The 21,794-nt window shown below is 42.9% G+C and overlaps 2 protein-coding genes and 1 long non-coding RNA gene across 3 annotated transcripts; 1 reads left to right on the plus strand and 2 right to left on the minus strand.

Moving 5' to 3' along the window:
* The first annotated feature begins 4,297 nt into the window (after positions 1-4,297).
* LOC115393449 (uncharacterized) lies at positions 4,298-7,368 on the plus strand. Its single transcript, XR_003931952.1, has 4 exons — positions 4,298-4,650; positions 5,933-6,011; positions 6,408-6,555; positions 7,042-7,368. It is a non-coding gene; the product is annotated as an uncharacterized LOC115393449 (long non-coding RNA).
* Positions 7,369-12,876: 5,508 nt separating this feature from the next.
* On the minus strand, positions 12,877-14,521 carry hoxb5b (homeobox B5b). The gene is made up of 2 exons (XM_030098389.1): positions 13,741-14,521; positions 12,877-13,269 (listed from the first exon to the last, which is right to left on the minus strand). Exons 1-2 carry the CDS (start codon positions 14,363-14,365, stop codon positions 13,022-13,024), a joined length of 873 nt encoding a protein of 290 aa, XP_029954249.1. The 5' UTR covers positions 14,366-14,521; the 3' UTR covers positions 12,877-13,021.
* A 1,065-nt stretch (positions 14,522-15,586) lies between these two features.
* On the minus strand, positions 15,587-17,391 carry hoxb6b (homeobox B6b). Its single transcript, XM_030098390.1, has 2 exons — positions 16,859-17,391; positions 15,587-15,882 (listed from the first exon to the last, which is right to left on the minus strand). The coding sequence occupies exons 1-2, from the start codon at positions 17,307-17,309 to the stop codon at positions 15,623-15,625; spliced, it is 711 nt and encodes a 236-aa protein (XP_029954250.1). The 5' UTR covers positions 17,310-17,391; the 3' UTR covers positions 15,587-15,622.
* Positions 17,392-21,794: the final 4,403 nt, after the last annotated feature.

The following is a 21,794-nucleotide window of genomic DNA, read 5'->3' on the forward strand; positions in this document are numbered from 1 at the left end:
AGTGAGTTAATAATCAAACATTTTCACATGGGAAACCAACTAGACTGGGCTGTAAATTCAGAATCATGTGACCCTGTAGGCATTTTTGAGGAAAAGTGGGCAACCAGCATTTTTTGAAAGTTCAAGGTGTCCCAAACAAGAATCCACCGGTTGCCCTTCAAATAAGGCCCCTGATTTTCTATATTTCCTCCTCCAAGTTATCCCCCTTCCATGGTAATTTAGATGTTAGACACTGTTGCCTATCCTGGCTTAGGCTCATAGTTAGGGCACTTCCCAATGTTCAATAATGTTGTGTTTGGTGTTATTTTAAAGAGGACATTTTTAGCTTTCATTTAAATCCAATTATCAACCTTTCTGGCACACATGGTGGTCACTCGAGCTCCTCAAACCACAAAGAACATATTTGTTTTCACAAATTCCGCCTAAGTTATTTTCATTGTTTTAGCCCTATGGTACCTAGGAATACCAGAGACACAAAAAACAGATACTGAAATACTGACTTGCCTATGGAGTTTCAGAAATTGTATAACATCACCATATTATTACAATCTGGGGGATTACTGTGAGCCTGGAACCCGACTAGGGAGTTACTGCAGACAAGAGGCCAACATGCATGCTGACAGCTTTCATTACTTTGTTGGTATCCATCTTAGGCAACTAACACTTGTTTTTTATTTGATGAATGTGTTTAAGTAAATCAATCAAGTTATTTGAAATCAGTGAATTCCATTGATTAAAGATAGCTAGCGAGGTGAATTCACCTCCCATGCAAATTGGGAGCGACATTGTAGAGCCTGTCAAGAACTTTGTGTACCTGGGGTCCATGGTGACCGACAGCGGGGATCTAAAACCAGAGACTGACCGCAGACGAGCCCTGGCAGCACCTGCTCTGCAGTCCCTCTGGAAACCACTCTGGCGGCACCAGATCATCTCACGCACGACGAAGCTCCGGATTTACAAATTAGCCGTACTCTCCATCCTGCTGCCATCCTTTCTGAGCCATATGGCTCAGAAACGTGGCCCCTGAATGACAGTCTGGCCTCAGAATCGATGGCTTTGATAGCAGGGCTCTTAGAACCATGGAGAACATCAGGTGGCCCCAGCGAGTTTCTGCTTAGAGCCCGCACAGGCCAGCCCCGAGCATCTTCCTTGGTTGCACAACACCGAACCCACTGGCTCGGCCATGTCCTTCGTCTACTCCCAGAACATCCGACACGAGCCATTCTCCAGTTTGACCCAGAGGCCTCAGGCTGGAGATGACCACAAGGGAAACCTCGCACCCGATGGCTCAACGTCGTTGCGGGTGACCTCCAACAACACGGAGCTGCTGTGGAGGATGCAGAGCAGCTGGCACAAGATCGCCAGCAATGGAAAAACCTGGTTCATCTGGTCGGCTCAACGCACCGGGACGGGATACCCTGACCCTCCTGGAGCACTAAGAAGAAGAAGACATTAACAAGCTGGCTAAATAAGCACTTTAATTTCTGTTTCAGCGTGATCATGGAGCTGCTGGCACTCTGAAGGACACTGGCCACTCTCTGGCTCTAGAAGAATGTCTCATCTGTCAGGAGACAAAAACGAAAAGTTATCAAAAGGAGGACAGCAGGGGTTTGACACAATAAAAGGTGCTGCACAGGCACGAGACAAACTTTGTGATAGACACAACCATCCAGCAATTGATCGTATAAAGGAACTGTCTATAACAGATGTGGAAAAACTCCAACCCCAATGCTGAGAAGTTCAACTCCAATTGTGAGAGAGACACCAATGTCTTGATTCTGCTGATCGCCTACTTCCACAGAATGCCATGCCAACAAATCTGGATGAAAGCAGGGACAGCAAAGGACAGAAAGTACATCCCCATCCGTGCAGTTGTAGAAAAGCTGCAGATGGATGAAGAGGTTCTTGAGCCACTTCCAGGTTTCCATGGACTCAGTGGGAGTGACTCGACATCATACATTTCAGGACACACGAAGAAGACCTGCTGGAATGTATTTAGACAGCACAGCCATCTACTCAAGGGGCTTTGTGAAGGTCCTGAGCTTAGTGACTCCACCATCATGGATGCAGAAATGTTTTTCTGTAAATTATACGGTGCAAACAACACAAACAACATCAGTGAAGTCCGTTTGGGCCTGTTTGTTAAAGGCATGACCATAGAGAGACCCACCCACCAGAGACGCTCTGAAATTTCACATCCATCATGTTCACTTCCAGACTTTGGCTTGGCGGCAGGCCCACCTGCAGTACCCGGTGCTGCCACCCCGTGAAAATATGGGATGGAAGATGGAGAACAACGTGCTTGTTCCTGAACTCATGTCGTTGCCTGCAGTTCCAGATGCTGTGAGGAGCTAGTGACCTGTGGCTGCACAACTGGATGGAAGACAGCCCGGTGCGGCTGTAAGCCAAACCCATGCACTGCATCCTGTCAGTGCCGAAAGTCAAATGACGCTTGCATGAATATGTAATGCACTGAAGGAAAAAAAAATATGATCACAAAGAACCTGTAATGTCATTTTGATTTAATCATTGCTATTTATATTTGTAATTTGTTGCCATCTTCAGTGAATTTTACTGATTACAAGGATGGAAAATGTCTACCTGGCCTTTGATTGTCATTGCATTAATATTACTAATAGTATCATTACATCTAAACAATTGGTGTGGGTTTTTTTGTTTACATAATGCTGGTGCAAAGAATGAATGGAGGTGAATGGGCCTGAACTGGTTACTGCTATTTTAAGGCTCACAATAGCCTCTCACAAAGAAATATCATACATTTCCTGTATTTAGTATTGAGATTGTTGGCTTTTGGGTCCTTGATATCCCTTGATCCCACAGGGATAAAATAAACTATGTAGTTTATGCGAAAATTGTGGGAAAATGTGTGTAATTTATAGTTTAAAGAGGTCATGTGACCTCTGTGTTTGTCAAAAAAATGCAAATATGGGCTTAAATTAAAGGCTAGAAGGTCCCCTTTACAATGATACCAAGCAATCATATGTATGATATTAACAAATAGGAAATTAATAGCAATTTCTAACTTTGGGCGATTAATATATTAATTATGCTAATGAATCAATTATGACTAAACGGTAACTTTTACAGCTGGGCAACCGGCAGAAATGGATTCAGCACTAAAAAATCATATAGAAACAATGCTTAAAATGTTTTTCCTCAAAAATGCCTACCATGTTGTTTTCTAAGGGGCTTTTTCAATTTTCGGTCCTGACTAAACAGGTGAGAGTTTAATTCTTCACATTAGGTGAAAAAAAAAAAAAAAAACAGCTTAAAACCTGCTAATAAAATGTTTGACAGTTTATTTCATCAAGGTTATGTCACAAGTAGCTATGAAACACCAATAAAATGTTCAGTTATGAGGTTCAACGTGTTGAGAAGAGGTTCATTTATCACATGTCCAGATTACCAAAGTGGAGGGAGCGAAATTCAAAATGCTCAAAAAATCTGAAATCAATGTTTAGAATTCAAATCTAGCTATTAATTGCCATTTCATCACATTTAACCTTAAGAAGCCTTTAAATTATTTCAATCAGCTAATCATCCTAAATTACAGTTAATACCTGATAAAAAGAGCTTCTTTCTCCAGAAATACAATGAAATTTTCAACTTCAAGTTTTTGAATCAAAATGTTTATAAGCTGCAAATAAAACTTTTGAATCATCAAGAGTTCAGAATAGTCATCAATCATCAATAAAGGGTTAATCTCAACAGGATTATACAGTTAAAAGGGCTGAAAGTAAATATCCAGTTATAAATTATTAACTGTTAATTAAAACATCAATCAATCGCAGGTATGCAGTTATAAACATTCTTAGACATTTAATGTGACATGGCAGTTAGTCATTTGAAGGTTTAAATTCTCAGAAATGTCATTTTTATGTTGATAAATATTAATATTGAGCATAAAGACTCTTGTAATGAATGCATTACTTTATAACTATTATAGCAAATAAGTCATGATGGGATGCATTTATCAGCATACACTTGTAAAAATAAATAAATGAAGTAAATTGTGTGATGAATGGACTTTGAGTTCAGATCTGAGCTCCAAAACCTTTCATTGTGATCATAAATTTTACATTTATCATGGTTTATTGTTGATCCATGTTGTATTTTAATCAATATTAAAGATATTAAAATAACCAAAATAACTTCTACATAAAGTTTCAGTTAAATTTAGTTCGGATTACAGCTGGACAAACCTCGTGACTGTAAAATCTTTTTTAGAGAAAAGTCAAGAATAAAAACAAGTATTATTATTGTACTACTGTACACCGTAAAAAACCCAATTACCAAAACATTGACTCAATTAGAAGATTGCTAAGGCAAGTTGAAATAGACCATTGGCTCAAGTGTTGTTATTGGGAAAGCCAGTTAATAAATGTTTGTACAATTATTCATAAAAAATATTGAGTCAGGTGATAAATTGTTGTTGGGTGAACGCCCACAATGGCTGATATTGACTCAACTAACATACAGTAATTGAGTGAATGGATTGGACAAGTTTTGCATTTGTTGACTGAACAAATGTGGGCGGCGTCATTTACGGTAATGAACTTCGAGCAAAGGAAGTACGGCAAAGCCACAAAGTTTGTCGACACGGCCTCACGGAGGGACGAGGAGTGACAGGTAAGCAATACTGTGCGTTTGCTTATTAACATTGTCAATCTCTGAAACCAGAGTCAAAAGAAATTTGTTTTTCTGTGGAATCTGTTCTTGGGGGACTGTAACATTTTTTGCTTGCTAGCTAGCCAGTTAGCTTGGGTAGCCGGGCAGCTAACTTACATATTACCCCTCTAATTCATCAGGTCAATGTTTAGCCAGCTAACAAGCCAACAGCATTAGCCGTCTAACAGCGCCCGAGGCCCCACGAGCAGCACGTCCGCACGTTAGCTAAACCCGCGGGGCAGGGTTTAGCTAAAGCTAGCTCCGGTCCTGCGAGCGGCACGTTCGCCCGCTAGCTGATGCCTAGCTCCTGTCCCGCGAGCGGCACGTCCGCCCGTTAGCCGGCTAGCTGACACTCGCCCCGGCGCGGGCATCGCAGCGCCTCTGTGCGAGAGCTGTTGGCAGACGAACGCCGTCAGCTCGTTGGCCAGCTTCCTCTAGCATAGATTTATAATATGGTTTTGCCTGGTAAACAGCCTAGCAAGCAAACCATCAGTCGGGAAGCAAACGTCTCGGCGGGAAAGCTAGCTTTGAAGGCTTTAATAAGGTCAGCTTTTCTAGCATTAGTATTTATATCAATACTTGCTCTGGAAGTAGCTGTAATCCTGTCATTCTCAAACCACTGGGTTCCCTTAACTCTGACAAAGTACAAATTGAACTAAATGGACCCCAGTCCCATTAAAGTTGTTTGAATATATAACGGTATAATGGACAATGTTTTAGCCAATGAATGGCGTGATGCGAGCGTCAACTATTGGTCCTCTGACATGTCAATCACGCTGAAGAAATGCTTGCGTCACGCCGTCAAGCGCGCTCGTCGGAGCAGCAGAGCAGGTAGGACGGTCTGGCGCATGCGCGTTTTTCAAAAAGCGAGTAACAGACGTTTGGCTTTGACTTTATCGAGAAAATCCTCCATTATACCTTTAAGGAAAACACTTTTTCCTAACTTGTAAGGGTCATTTCACAGTCTCCTAAAGCAGTGGCTCCCAAACCTTTTTGCCTGTGACCCAAAGGGGAATTATGACATTTGCCAGGACCCAAACTAGTGAAAACAACAGATCTACAAGCCCACAACACATCATGAAATAAATTGGCTGTGCCGTTCTTTGGCTTCCATCTTAACTTTTTATTTTGGCATCTCTCTACTCAGGGCAGTTTCTTCTGCTTGACACAGTTTCTTCTCATTGACTTGCACTACCCTGTAAATATCTGTCACATATCTATAGTTATGTATCTTCTCCCTCAGACGAAAGGAGGTCGTTGCTGAAGATGTGCATGTCTCCACAATCAGCCAGAGATGGCCAGCCCTATTCTTGTTGGATCAGGTAAGTTTGTGTATGTTTTACTTTGTTCCTTCCTCAAAGTACACATAAAATGTCACACAACTGAGACAACCATATGCACTGGAGAGGGGTGGAACTAACTGTAGGTGGGAAGAGAAATGGGATGTAATGATTTTGTCAAGAGGAAGTTAGACTAATATTTCTAGAAACACAGAATAAACACAAAAACAACACCAGGGCCATGTTTCTTATACCCTAACAATAAATAAAGGGTCTGATGCCTCAAAGGTGGAATGGCCCTTTAAGCCTGGTATTGAAGATGGTCACTCTGATCTGTCCTGAGCAAGTGACGTGATGCTACATCTGTGGTTTTTGCTATGATCTGTCTACAGGTTGTACATTCACAAGTTGTCTCTTCATTATCTAATTGTTTTGCAGGTACATGCAGAATTCAGAAGAGTAACAGGAAAAGAATTGATGGAAACGTTCTTCCCCTCCTTGGATGAGCACACCAGAGCTCCGCACCGTAGCTCACCACCCCACTCAAGTGACACTAAGGAGTCTGTTGGAGTACCGAGACGAGCAGGTAAGATGGAAAATAACGGACAAATGTGTCTTCATCACTTAAACCCTACTGGGTGTCCGGAGTCCCTCACGATTGAAAATAGTGTTTTCTGTTATTGTGGGTAAAGCTTCTGCTGAGAATAGCTGATCGACAAGCTCACAATGTCACATAGTGAGCTTGTCAGTCTGCTATTTTCAGTAGAAGCCGTTTTCAGTACACTGTACATACAGTAGATGTATGTATGCAGTTACAATGAATCAGCCTTTAGATTCTAGATGTGAAATGAGCTGCCTGCCCACTCCATTCCCACACTATGTCTGAAAGAGTCGACATTGTAAAAAATTGTACAGTGACAGCATTACATTGTTGTTTTTTGTTTTAATTTAGAACTGTTTACTTTGTTTTCATGTTTAAGCACTTTGAGTTTACACGTCTTGTATGAAATATGCTGTATAATGTACATGTATGAACAATATGCATGTGACTTGACTTGTCCTGTGTATCCAGACCACAGAGATCGTTAAACATCGGAGGGTGGTGGCTGTCAAAGGGCTGCAGTATTACCTGGGGGAGAAAACCGAGCTTTTCTATAGCCAGATGGTGTGTACGAAGCCTCAAGCCCCGTGCCAATGGGTATCCTGGAGATTGTGGGGCCTCCGGGAGGCCTGGAAGCTGCGCCATTGCTACCTCCTTACGAGCCTTGAACCCCAGACTTTCCTTTACAGCTTATACTGTCAGCTATTGGATTTGCTCTGTTTTGCACTCTTTTCAAATGTTGTGTAATTTTTTTGAATTTAAATGTTTTGTTTTGTACACAGAAAAATAAAAATTTAAAGTAAATTTGTCTTTATTAGTCTTTAATTAGGCTATATTTTATGTTGAGTATATATCATTTAAATATTAATTCATGCAGTCATTATTATGTTATTCACTCAATTATTACTTTATAGTTGTAATGACTAATAAGTCCTAGTTGAGTGAGCACATGATGTGGAATATGACATGGTGTCAACTAATTTGTTTCAATTGGCTCAATTAATAAGCCAACAGTCATTCGTTCTGTCAACGATTATTAAGCAACTGGCTGAATTAATAGCCAACAAAGAGTTTTTCGTTCAATCAATGTTTTTAAATAGTAACTGAGTCAACTCAAAACATTTCGTGAAACGCTTCACCCTATGAATAATCAATTCAACCAATTTTTTTTTTAATACAGTGTAGTGATTTAGCCTGTTAGTGCGTGAGAGAACTCACACCTGTGAATTCTGTTTTAAAAAGTTGAATTCCTGTGCGTGAGAGTAAAACCCATCCTTGAAAAAGACTTGCGGGCGATTTGCGCGAATCACGGGTCCGTTATTAAGATCCGTCAATCGCGCTGCGCATTTGACCAAAACAGGTGAGTATGAAGTGTCCACAGATAAAAGTCCTGTAACCGGAAATGATTTGTTGTTTCTGGGTAGATCGCGTGCGTCCATCAGCCAAAAGCACCGGACGATTAAACCGGAAGACTTCCGGGATGAATGAACAGGAACGGCTCTGACTTTAGAAAGGCCTTTCTCTGAAAATACCTGACAGTTTACCGTTTAAAGGTTTCATTCAACAATCATTTGATTGGTAAACCCTTTAATGGAGTGTAAAGATTCAAAATGCACCAATAATAGTTTTAAACTCCTAAACTCGATTATTTAATAATTTAATTTCCAGTTCTGCAGCTCAAACAGACTTTTTATTGTCTGAAGTTTTGATGTTTTCTCGTCAGTCAGTGTTTCATTTTAACAGTTAAAAACATGGATTTCTTTCAGTATTTTCCGGTTGTGTCCCAGGCCTTGATAGAGTCCTTTTATAATAATAAGAGGATTTTTATGAGAAAACTTAATGTGCTACTCTAAAACAAAGTGCAGTTGGACTTTATTTCAGTCCTCCTTCCTGCTTCGTGTTGTTATATTTCAGACTGTAACTTTCTCAGAGCTCCTGTAAGTTTTTGGCAACATAAAGTGTGAAAAAGCAGCAGCTCGGCCTCAAACACACTTAAAAGCAGATTTTAAGGGCTGTGGCCTGCAGACAGCGGAGGGGAAATAAAACTCATCCATCATCCTCTGGGGCAGGTCTGAGGCGCCCTCTGCTGGCAGAGCAGCCGCACTGCACTCACATCAGGAGGATCCAGCAGAGTCCAGCTTTAACGGTGAGTTTGGAATCCATAAGACTGGATTACATTTGAACAGAGACGCGAGAGCTGCTGGTTGAATGTTTCTACTAATATCAAGGTCAAATCTGTAGTTTTACATCCGAAATTCATTATTTGGACAGAACTCGCTTCAGGATGAACTGATGTGACTCTAAATCCGTGTGAAAACACACAGGTGGAAATAAAAACAACCATCATTAGACATGACGCTCATTGGAGGCTAAATGTAAAAAGTATTTGAATAAAGCAATGCACCTGCGAAGTCTGGGAGTTTCCACAGAAGGTCTCTGACTTATTTTGAAGGCGTCAGGTGGGAATCAAGGGGACTTCTTTTAAAGGAAACTGAAAAAACTCAATAACCTTCAGCAGATCCTCTCATGGAGGATGAGACAGTTTATCTGTGTTTAAAGGCACAATTACGACAAATCCCTTATTTGAATCTGGATAGCAGTTCGTTTTAATAAAATGACCTGATTTGAATCATGATGTGGAAAGACGCCTGGGTTTGGATTCCAGGGATTCATTTACACCTCAAACTAGAGAATAACGAGTTACATGTGAATTCATGCACCAAATCCTGTCTTCATGTAGTGTCACGTCTCCAGCAGCCTGTCTTCTTATTCCCCTCATCTGATTCTAATTATATTCAAAAGCAAAAATCATGGCAGATTTCTTATTTTAATTTAGGTTTGAACTCTTAACAGCAATTTATTTCTGAGAGAAACTTGTTTGAATTGAGGCGGCCTTCATTTTAAGAAACGTTCATCAAATTGCGTGATGACTGAGGATTAAATCCTGATGTGCGGTAAAAGCATGATTTGGGACAAACTGCAGCTGCCTTGATGATGATCTGGACCACAGTCTGAATATTTATAAAATGTTACTTTTTTTCTACATTTATTATTTCAACTAATATCAGAAATTATTAATGGTATTAACTATTTCGAATCGAATCCGCATTCGCTATCTTTTAAACAAACACTTTAACCTCAAACTAAATAGAAAATGTTGAATTTAATGTCCTCTTGAAAAGTTTTAGCGCATCAAAACATGCACACAACTTCGTGCATCAAATCCTCTGCAGCCTTCATCGTGATCGAGCTTCACCCATATATTTATTTGTTGGCTGGACCCGCGGGAAGGGGTGGAGGAGGGGTGGAGGGAGCACTTTCCCCAGAGAAACAGATGATTTTACCCTCCTCAAATTATCTCTTTAACTACACAATAATCTATATTTGAATACACACACACACACACACACACACACACACACACACACACACACACACACACACACACACACTGTAGCACAAAATACCGCTTTTATCAAAGTATCATAAAAGGCTAAATCCACTGTTCATTGATCAAGTAAAAATGTTTATTTTGTGTGTTTTACGTTTTTTCCCGACACACACACACACACACACACACACACACACACACACACACACACACACACACACTTCCCCCACCTTCTCCAAAAACATAATTGATTCTTGGTTTATCAGTTTGGAATCATATAATAATTAAAGCTGAAATGATTTCGTGTTGGTCGCATCATCAGCAGCAGTATGGTTTTAAAAAGCTTTGCTTAAAAAGCAGTTTTAGAGATTTCCTTGGCTTGGACCCCCCCAGACAGTCTCAGCAGACTCAACCCTGCACATGCTTTATGTTTCAGTTCAATGCTTTTTGACCCTTTTCGCTCATTTAAATGTGAAATACTTTCTTCATTTTCTGTCTAGATTCAACATTTCAACAAGTAGAACAAAGGATTTAGACGTTATCAGATTTTAAAGGAAAATCTGGGTGGAGATGGAGCGTTTTCTGTGCATTGTTTTGAAATTAGGAGCCGCTGTGGTGCGTTCAGGTGCTGCAGGTCTTTAAACAGATGAACCGGAGCCAAACACAGTGATTCTTCCGCCAAAATCTCAGTAAATCGCCAGTAAAGTGATGCAAAAAGAGGTTTTGCGCCCCGGTGGTGACGGTGCAGAGTGCGCAGCGCAGCGCAGCCTGCGTCCCTCCTGACGCATCTGCGCCGCAGCCTGCGCCGTCTCCTGACCCGCGGATGATCCCGCACACATGAATTATGCATGAGATCCGGGTACAGATTACCCCTATCAATATGCAATACTCATTACGCGGGCTAAATTGCCACTTAATAGTTATGAATATGTGGAAAATGTCTGGGACCCATATAGCCCACCACTGCTTTTAACTTTTTCATTTCATTTTTCTTCTGCTTCTTTTTTTTTTTAACTGCAGTTGAGTTTTGGGAGGGAGTTTAAAAATATTCCACAAGTCGTCGTCCCGCTGCCTTTTCAGCTTCCTACGCGTAATATCATTATGTTTTATTAGTGTCCGGTAGACAAAGCTCCATAGGGCCACGCAGCGCAGGGTTCTTTATGTGGGAGCAGTGAAGCCTGCGTCCAGCTCCGAGCTGGCCGACGCTTCACCTTTGGCCGCTCGGTGACTCGGCACATCGGAATAAATCACTCCAGGAGCTCGCTCAAGTTCGTGTTATGTCAACTGACCCCCTCCTCCCTCTCTCCCAGAAAAGCCACATATTTTCCTTAAATAGAGTTAATTTTACTTTTAACCCGTTTCAGCCTCTGGAAATAAAGCAGTTAGTTTAAAAATCTTCTTAAAGAGCGGCTGAAAACACAAGTTGTGCGCACGGTGTCGGGATTCTAAGGCCTGCACATCCATTTCTAAAGGATAAAAGTTTCAAAATGTACATAAAAAAATGTTATAACTTAAAAATAAAGTGTGTGGACATTCACGCATAAATTGCTCTTTGTTTTTAAATTATAAGAGCGTATTTTTTTTTTTTTTTACAATTTGATTTGCCGCTTCAAAATATTTAACCTTTCATTTGAAAAATAATTTAATAATAAAATAATATTTCCCTGCAGTTTAAAGGGACCAGCATGTGAGTGGACACTTCCTTGCCCAGTCCAGCCTTTCCAGTCCCATCCACGCAGTTAAGCCGTCACTTTCATTCAAGGTTGTGAATTATATAGTACATTGTCTACTCCCCAAAACCATAAAACCAACTTTATGGACCTCACGTGACTTTTCACAGTCTGTAAGTAATATAGGCCTATACAATCTTTGGTAAGGGGGAGATTTTTACCAACTTCAGCCTTGCCTATATACCTGTAAAGCCAAAGCCACCTCGCTTTTTGGGGATTTTAGTGCGTTTTCTATTACATTTTACGCACGGGTCTGGCTGCAAAACGAGGTCAGCAGAGGTAAGTTTTTAAGAAGTCTTCTCTTTCACCGTGTCTGTTAATAACAGAGCTAGAAAAATACGAGGAAAAAAATTGGCCCAGATTCAGGTTTTGTCAGGAAGTTTCAGGAGTTAATCATTGATAAGTCTGATTGGAGCGCAGAAGTTGCCGCGCGGCCTGAAGTTTGATGCGTGAAAGCTCCCAAACACGACTCGAGTTTGGTTTATTTTCTTCTAAACTCTGAGTGATAACACAGTGGAGACACGTTCAAAGCAACTGAGAGAAACTTTATTTTCAAGCGCTATGAGTTCACTTACAAATACAAAAAGCTTATTGGCGAAAAAAGCTTACATCACTGCCTATCCACAGAATAACCCTTTGCACTAAAAATTTATCACATTGACAGGTTGAATACATTTGCATTGCTCATAATTAGATCTAAACAATAATAATTATAGTAATAATAATAATAGATGCACAAAATATCCTAGAGCTACACATTGGCTTGAAAGTTTATGGATCTTGGGCACAAGTTAACCATCAAAAATAGCAGTAAAAGTTACACTAAAGCGCTTTGAATGGCCCCGAATACATTAGGTTTACATTCAATGAAGAGCAGCATATGGTTTGGAAACTTTTTCTCCTTTTTTTCTTCCTTTTTTTTCTTTTTTTCTAATGCTGATCTGTACAATGAGTTTACTCCTGTTAGACCGTCAAGAAGTTACAATAAAGAGCTCAAGTTGAAACACCTTCAAGAATGAGAGACAGAGAGAAAGAGAGAAAGAGAGAGCATGGACAAATAACCCCAGTCATTATTTACATCGTCTTTTTTTCTCCAAATAGGACATCTAAGCTATCATAGTACAACAACAGTAAACTAAAAATGGCATTTAAGACCACAGAATACTTCTTTTTCTATCACAATAGCATGCTGGAAGGTGCTGCGCTTTCAATAGCTTTACAGTACTCAATGATTTCTTCCTTTTTTCTTCTTTTTTAATATTTATTCTCATTATTATTTTTACTCTGCCCTCCCCGCACGCACACACACAGGAGGAAAAGAAAAAGTTGTTCAGTTGTGGAAGGCGCTGCCCCCCGTTACAAGGCTCATGCTTTTCAGTTTATTGTCCTTCTTCCACTTCATCCTGCGGTTCTGAAACCAGATTTTGATCTGTCTTTCGGAAAGACACAGGGCGTGGGCTATCTCTATCCTCCGCCGTCTGGTTAGGTACCTATTGAAGTGAAACTCTTTCTCCAGCTCTAGCGTCTGGTAGCGGGTGTACGCAGTTCGGGCCCTTTTCCCATCAGGTCCAGTCATATCTACAATTTTACAGAAAATCCACAACATTAGCAAACTGCAGGCCAACACAGAAGAGGGACAGGATTTCACTGCTAAACGTGGTTATTTTCTCATGGCTGGGGAGGATTTGTGCGTCATGGACAAGAAGGGTCACGGTGTGAAATGAGCTGATGCACGAAGGAAAGCATGCAAACACACACTCCACGACACCCACACACACCCGCCGCCTTCCCGCCGACACCTCGGCCAGCCTGCGCCACGTTCAGACCGCCAGCCCGCGCCAAGCATCCTCCCGTCTCCCCGGGGCTCCGGCGGCAGTTAACCCGGACCCCGTGACAGCAAACAAGCCCATAAAGACTTTACACATCCAGCCTGCTTTTCTTTTTTGGAGTCATCCACACACAGCCTGCTCACTCATGCAACACCTGACAGATTTATGGCGCACCGTCAGCCTGACACCCCTCATAACAAAATAGTATTAGGAAATATACCATGGCTTATGTGCAGTTTCCGCATCCAGGGGAATATTTGTGGCGTTTGGCAGTCGTTTGACGTGGGAGTGGAGGAGGTGGCGTTGGGTTCCTGCTGCTGCTGCTGCTGCTGCTGCGCCCTCGGTGCCGTACCGGAGCCGCCGCCGCCGCCTCCGCCGCCGCTGCTGTGCGCGCCCTCCTCGGTCTCAGAGGCGACGGTGGCGTCCTCTATCTCCGTGAAATGAGCGCCGCCGCTTTTGTTGAGACCGCTGGCGCCCGAGGTCGCGCTCCGGTCAGAGGGAGGAGAGGAGGCGCTTTTTAGTTCCAGCGGCTCCCGGCCGGCCGTGGCGCACGACGGCGGCACCGGATCCGGGGACGAGAGCGAGCAAGTGGGCGTCTGTCTGTAGCGGGCGTCCGGCCCGAATCCTCGGGCATCCTCGCGCACGGCGCCGAAGTGGCCGCCGGTGTTGGTGCGGTTCACGGTTAGGTCCATGCCATTGTAGTTGTAGCCGAAAGACCCGGAGTGCATGGTGCCAGGGTCTCTGAAGGAACCGCTCACAGCGCCGTTAGTCCCATAATTTAGTAACTGATAGTCGGAGCCATTTGGATAGCGCCCTGAGAACGAGTTTACAAAGTACGAGCTCATTTGCTTGGATTTTTAAAGCCTCGATTTGTAGATCTTTGTCGCTATAATCCTGTGTGCTTGCACGATTTATGGATGCAATCATGAATTATAAGCAATGAAGCCCTACTGTACTTTGCCAGGTATGCGGCCAAATATGGGAGAGCGTTCGGGAATCACGTGCCTTTGTTGACCAGTCGTAAATCCTCACTGATGACTTCAAGAGGTAATTCATGCTCCATGGTTACAAATGATGACGAAATAATGGTCGTTAGGCTCCAGTCAATGGTGCCTCCCCGCTGCGCCCCCGAGAGCCGCGCAGGCAGAGAGCGCCATCTTCCGGACGACCGCGGCATCGCCCCGCCGGGACGCGCGAGCTGTCAGGCCCCGCGGATCATCCATCATTTATGTAACACTCGGATAATGTAGGCCACAAAAGGCTCAGGTAGCGCATAACGGAGACTTATCAGGCGCGCTGTTGTCACCTTAACACGCAGAGTGTCGATCTGCAAATTGTCTTAATCTCTGCACCGGATTTATAGCAAATCCACGGGCTTATTGTGGCTTTAAAAGCACCGCAACACTCTTTTTTATTATAACAATAATTATAACGACCACGACCACTCATAGTAATAATGATAATAATAGTAGTAATAATAAATCTCCAACTGCGCAAGAAAGACAACCACCAGAGTTTCCAATATACATCAAAAAGCCTTTATTTCTATGTACAATTTCCTAAACAAAATATTGCACACAGTATCCAGATGTGCATTGAACACAGGTGAACAACAATAAATAACATGTAACATTTCCCATCTGTACAAATGGAACCGGGGAGGATTGATGGCACAGCTGTAAACAACAAAGCTCTACAGACGATCACAGAGCGACGACACCACACACATGAGAGGAGAGACCCCTTTAATGTCAGCAGGATGGCAAATAAAAGGAATCCAGCCCAGGAGGCCTACAGGGATGAGGTAACGGCGCGGCTGCAAAACGCTCACCTATTTACATTTTGGCGGATTTTTGCATAGTCCCCGAAAATAAAGACACGAGCACGAAGACGAACAGAGGAGGACCTGATTTTAATGATCACCGTGCAGATACTGAAAGAAAGTCACTCTACACGTCTCTAACATGTGATTCACTTCATATCTACAAAGAAATGGTACATTTTATTGTTGGGGTGTGCACATGAGAGCGCGCACACACATGCCTTTTGTTTTAATGTCCCTTTATTTTTTTTTCTTCCTTTATTTTTTTCTGAATTAATCTTTAGCTCTTCTTCTCCACCTGCTCCTCTTCCTCCTCGGGGCTCTTTGAGGGGTTCAGGAGTTTGTTCTCCTTTTTCCACTTCATCCTGCGGTTCTGGAACCAGATTTTGATCTGTCTCTCCGTCAGGCACAGGGCGTGGGAGATCTCTATCCGGCGCCTCCTGGTCAGGTAGCGGTTAAAGTGGAACTCCTTCTCCAGCTCCAGGGTCTGGTAGCGGGTGTAGGTCTGTCGGCCCCTGCGGCCACTGCTGCCAAACGGGCCTGCAATTCAAACAAAAATTAAAAAAAAACGAGTCATTAATTAATAATTAAATCTGGAGTTAATTAGAAAAGTTGTACATGAAATAATGAAAAAAATCTCTAGCAGTTGATGTTAAAAAATACAACAAAATCGTTTTATAACTGAATTATTTCCCATTGTCGTGCTCACAGTGTAGCAAATAATGAACTTCAACATATAAAACTGAAAAAAAGATATATTTTCAGTTTTGTTTGTACTTTATTTCCTTTCTGTGTTTACGCACGAATCTGAGTTTGACATTAAAAGATGATATTTGTTTCCAAATCTACTATATCCAATAAAATCACACTGTCACAGAAATGCACCATGAAGTGAGTTTACATGCATTTCACTTGGAAATCTTTCACTAAGACGCACTTTGAGAGGAGGGCTGTGACTGCGTGTTTTGTGTTTGGGCTCCTTGTGGCACCTGTGTTGTCCTGTAGCGCACAATAGGAGCGAGCAGTCACCGCCAGACTGCGTCACGTCTGCTTTTTTGTAAAGTTTTAACAAAAATAATCCTTTTGTGTCTTAAACTTTTAAAAGGTCTGTGGAATATTTGGTGTGTTTTAAAGCCTGATTAGAAAAAAAAACGAGGCCATGTGACCCGGGGTGAGGGCTTTAACTTGGAGCCCGGGTGCCTCAGGCCCAGTATGTGCGCGCGTCGCCGTGAGTGCGCGTGCGGTTGTCTGTATGTGATGATGATGTAGTGGCCAAAAGCCCTGAAGGCGCACGAAGTTCCGTGCGTAATGTGCCGCGATCAAAGCGCGCAGATGACTTTGTGCGCGATGTGATCTTCTGAATATTTGACGCATCTTTTCTGCCGATAAAGTTGACGGGACGCCTGACAGCTGAGCGCCTGCTTTGCGTCTGTTTATGTGTCTGTGCGGCTTCACCCGGTGCGCTCCTTCAACGCCACCGACCACAGCCAAACGTGCACTCTGTCCCGGTACTCACCGGCGGAGCAGGCGTTCATCCTCTGCATCCACGGGTAGATGAGGGTGGACGACTTGTCGTCCAGGCTGCTGCTCATGCTGACAGCTTGCTCCGCGCACTCCGCCTTGCGCTGCTGGTGCTCCTGAGTGACAAACAGCGGCTGGTCCTCGCGGCTCGAGAAAGCGCACGAGCCGTCCGCGTCCTTGTAGAAAGTCCCGACCGGGTTGTAATCGCAGGGCGCTCCGCCGCCGGCCCGGCCGTAGATGGCCGCGGCCGCCGCGCCTGTCTGCTGGTAGTAGGACGCCGGGTAAACCTTCTCCTGCATGTTGGCCGCTCCATATGTGGCCGCGTTGGAGTAGTGTCTTAACGGATCGGTGTATCCCGAGGAATAGAGCGGTATCTGACCCAGGAGAGAGTCCTGTCCTCCCGGCAGAGACACGGGAAAAGTTGAGTTAACAAAATAGGAACTCATTGGGTGGACAACGGGGTGTATATACTCCGGAGGAATATGATTTGTTGTCTTTTATAGTCCAAGTGCTTTTGCCATTACTTTATCGGAGATTTGGTTTTTGCTGAAAGGGGGGGTTGTGAGGTGCCACTGAATACAGAGGGGAAGTGTACCATCTGATCAACCTCTGGCCAATCACCGCCGTCTGTGCTTGCACTATTGCACCCATGGGGGGCTCTTGTTGCGCGCAGGAGTCCCCGCTGAATTGAATTGAAGCGCTCGAGCCTGTCGGTCTTTACGCACGCTCACACAGACGCGCTACGACTCCCAGAAACACACATATGCCTCAGAAAAGCACATATGACCTGCATGAGCAACATGACGCGATTTTCCTTCATGCAAATACAAAGTGATAGAAGCAGAAAGCACAAGTCCTCCCTCCTCCGCACTCTTTCTCTCCCACACAGCGCAAGAGCATGGAAACAAAATGCCAAACACTCTCCATTTACGCACAATTTGCAGCTTTGCTCAGCGTCCAACATCCACTGATATATCCCACTAAAAAACTGAAATCTAATCAACACTCAAATCAAACTCTTTATCCTCAAAAAACTGCTGCCAAAAATCCAAAGAGAAGCATGAACGTGAACCGAGCCGACACTCTTTGCGCCAATAACGCAGTTTTGTTCCTCTTCGCAGGTGTGAGCTCGTCCCGATTCACGGTTCAACTCCCACTTAAGTGTATGAAGACGAGCTGAGGAGTAGAGCACGAGCCTGCACGCAGACCATCATCCCCCTCCTCATCATCATCATCACCTGAACACCGTGACCAAAAGGACAACAGTCACCCGGTCATGGAGGTAAAAACAGGAACAAGTCCCAGATAGGAGTCTCACCCAGAGAATCTTCTTCACTCATTAATATGAATAATCAGTGAAATTAAAGAAGTCTGAGATCTGTCTTGATATTATGTAACCTTAGAGCACGGTAACAGTTTTAATTCATAGGAAAGGCGAAAGATTCAGCAAATAAAACTTTATTCTTGATTTAAAGCAACGAAAATTAATTTTTTGCAAAAACAGAGATTTTACTTAAGTACCACAATTTGTTTTTTTATAATAATTCCTCGATTCTGCCAAAAGCCTCCCCCTCAGATGGCGTTACTCTTTCAAGAAGTGACCATATTATATATATATATATATATATATATATATATATATATATATATATATATATAAAAAGAGATTAAACGTCAGACGTCAGACACTGCAGCGACTAACAGCGTGAATCTAAATTGCTTTTGTGCTTTTCGGTTGTTTAAAAAGACACTTTATAGTATCTTAACCATATTTTCTGATTTTAAAACACCAAATTCTCTATTTTCGTCTCTGCGTTCGCGTAAAATCCTGCTCGCTCGTGGCGTCTCAGTTTATTCTTCAATTATTTGCACAATATTTGATTCCAACAATCTGATAAGCGTTGATTAGAAATAAACAGAGCCATCAGCTTCCACACGGTGACCCCTCCGAGCCAGGCCGCAGCCGCTGCAGCCCGATGACAGCTGCCGTACATCTGGAAACGCAGCTTCTGGCACCGCACCGACAAACAAACCATCTCTGTGTTTTTATGTGAGATTATGGCTCAATAAAGCTGCTGCAGCGTCAAAGACAACGGGAAAAAAAAACAGGCTGCAGAGGCGCCGGAGACGAGAAATAAATAAATAAAGGGAATAAAAGAAGCGGAATATGGCCATTTCCGATGTACAGAATATGTAAAATCAAAAAGAGAAAGTGTGAACGGAAACATTTGGATAAAATCAAATAAAAACGAGAAAAGCGGAAGGAAAATCTGCGATGTGGCGACGCCGCTGCAGGCGCCACATTTACGTAAAGTGAGTCTGACACGTTTGGAGAACAAAATGAGAAAAACAGAAAGTGCAGCATTAAGTGAAAGATGTTGAAACACGCGATCAGAGCAGATAAATGAGATTTTCTGGTTTAGTTTGATAAAATCAGGCTTCGTGGTGGCGCAGGCCTCATCTGACCATCATCATCACCATCACCATCATCATCATCATCAAGCCTGCGTGGCCTGCAGCCGCCTCGTTATACAAACATCCTCCAGTCCAGCAGCCCTCCACACAACACGTTTTTACCGATTCCCCTGGTTTTATTTGAGGTGGAATTGCTGGATGTGCGGCTCGAGGAGGAGCCGCTGCAGCATCTCAGGGGTTAAATTCAGGGAGCAGCAACTGGTTGTGAATCGCGCATCGGCCGCAACCTGATCCGGACTGGATAATGAGCGTTTCTTTAAGACGGATCTGCCTATTTGCAGCCTTATAAACAGCAGGCCCGGCGTGACAGTTGAGCCACAGCAGCAGCAGCAGCAGCAGCAGCAGCAGCGGAGGCGCACTGGCGCGCAGTTGTTCGCAGGCATATTAGAAACATGGTTGCCCTTACCTTTGTTGATAATCCATCATTCCCGGTGTGGTGTGCCACTCCGCCGCGGCTCCTCTCCTCCTCTCAGCCTCCTCTTCCCTCCCAAAAAATGCCCCTCACTTTCTCTGAGTGACTTGGCGGGAGTGCTGCCTCCATGCAGGAGTGCGCTGATCCCTCATTTTCCCCGTCAGGAAGGTGAAGGTGGCGCACGGGGCGCAGGAAGGCGCCGCGCTCAGGCTCCAGCGCCCACTTTCACACTGTTTTGGGGGGTAAAATTACGCACGCACGCACGCACGGTGGCCGGCCCAGCCACAACAACACTCCGCACGCGTGTTGCATTTACAAAGAGCCAAGAAAAAAGGATGTGTTACTACTGTTAAGTGAATGAGCGCCGGAAAAAAGCAGCAGCTGCAATATAACCTCATGGGAAATAAGTTCCCATTCCTGCTGTCCACATGACCGCCAGCGACCAATCCCCGCGCCCCGCGAGTCGTAAACTTCCATGGCAAAGTTGTAAATTTTCATAAACAGCAGCCGTTTTTGTGCTTTGGACGCGCTTTCTCATCGCCATCTTTATTTTGTCCAAAAGCTCAGAATTGTTCCAGCGCGCCGGCGGATGGAGCCGAAAGAGGGGAAACCTGGGGAAATGGAAATGAGGGCTTTTTTTTAGTGAGAATCACAGGATGCGCTCCTGAATCTCCTCCATCCTCACAGAGAAAACTAAACAAAAAAGGTGTGTACGGCTTCTCCTTGTTCTCTAAACACACTGCTGTGTCGTTTAAAACTCAGATTACTTCATTTCTGGCTTCACTTCCACGGAATCTCGAACATCGCGGATGTTTTTCGTTGATTTGGATTCAATTCGAGCAAATTCGTGATCTCAAACCTCCAAACGCGGATGACCGAAGCTCATTTTTCTGATATCCAGTTTCTCATCAACTATATACATACTGAAATTATTTTCCTCGATGAAATGGATTCCTTCAGTCACTTCAGATCGATCCGTTCATTCATAAGTCTGAAATCCTGACAGAGATTTCACTAAAACTCCAAACAGCCAAAAAAAAAATGGAAAGTTCTCCAGCAGCACTCTAATTAATTCAGTAAAAAACCTTTTTTGTTAATTTTCTTTCTCTCATTGTGTCTGATTTCCGTCCTGGCTGATTGAAACTGACCAGGCTGCTGCTCTCAAAGCGCATTTCCGACATTTATAGACGCAGTAAAACCATAAATTCCTGGACTCTGCCGCTTCTGGTCCTGCAGGCCTCTTCTCTTCCCCCACTTCTCCTGATCTTGCAGGCTTCCTGCGGACACACACTCCGCGGTGTGTCGGTGCAGAAGGCCCAAAATCCACCGTCCTCTCTCAAAATAATCACTGAAAACATTCTGCACGAAAAAACTGCTTAAAACAGACATTTATATCCATTTTCATAGATGTTTATCTCCGCGGGCCTTTCGGCACAAATCAGTCTGAAATTCATTCAAACACAAATCCGCTTCATTTTTTTCTCTCAAAAACTATTCAACATATTTATACATTCATATATTAAAAATAACAGATTAACATCCTCCTGAAATTTTACTTTCCAGTATTTTAATATCTTTTTAGTGAAATAATCCTGTTATGTGGGCCTGCTTGCCTCTCAGGGTAAACAAGCTTCGGTTCCATTTAGATGATGTATTATTATTATTATTATTATTACTATTATTATTATTAGTAGTAGTAGTAGTAGTAGTATTTTAAAAAAAATCTCATTGTTTCTGATTTAAATTAGAGATCAGAAGTAAAGAGGTCATGAAACTTTCAGTCCAAACCAAAAAAAATCCAGCAAGAATCAGTCTGAATTTCTGGATTTCTCAAATTGACATGAAAAAATGTGAGGGAAAAAAAACTTCTGCTGTTACTTAAAAATAAATTAAAAAAAATCAGGAAACAGACACAGAATAATTCAATCTGGATTATGGGGAAAAAAACATGAAGACACAACAAAATAACATAAAAAGCATTTTATTATTAAATAAAATTATATCAAACATTAGAATTCAGAAAAAAATGTTCCATAAATCAGAG

The sequence above is a fragment of the Salarias fasciatus genome, chromosome 8 (assembly GCF_902148845.1).
Source record: "Salarias fasciatus chromosome 8, fSalaFa1.1, whole genome shotgun sequence".
Classification (NCBI taxonomy): domain Eukaryota; kingdom Metazoa; phylum Chordata; class Actinopteri; order Blenniiformes; family Blenniidae; genus Salarias; species Salarias fasciatus.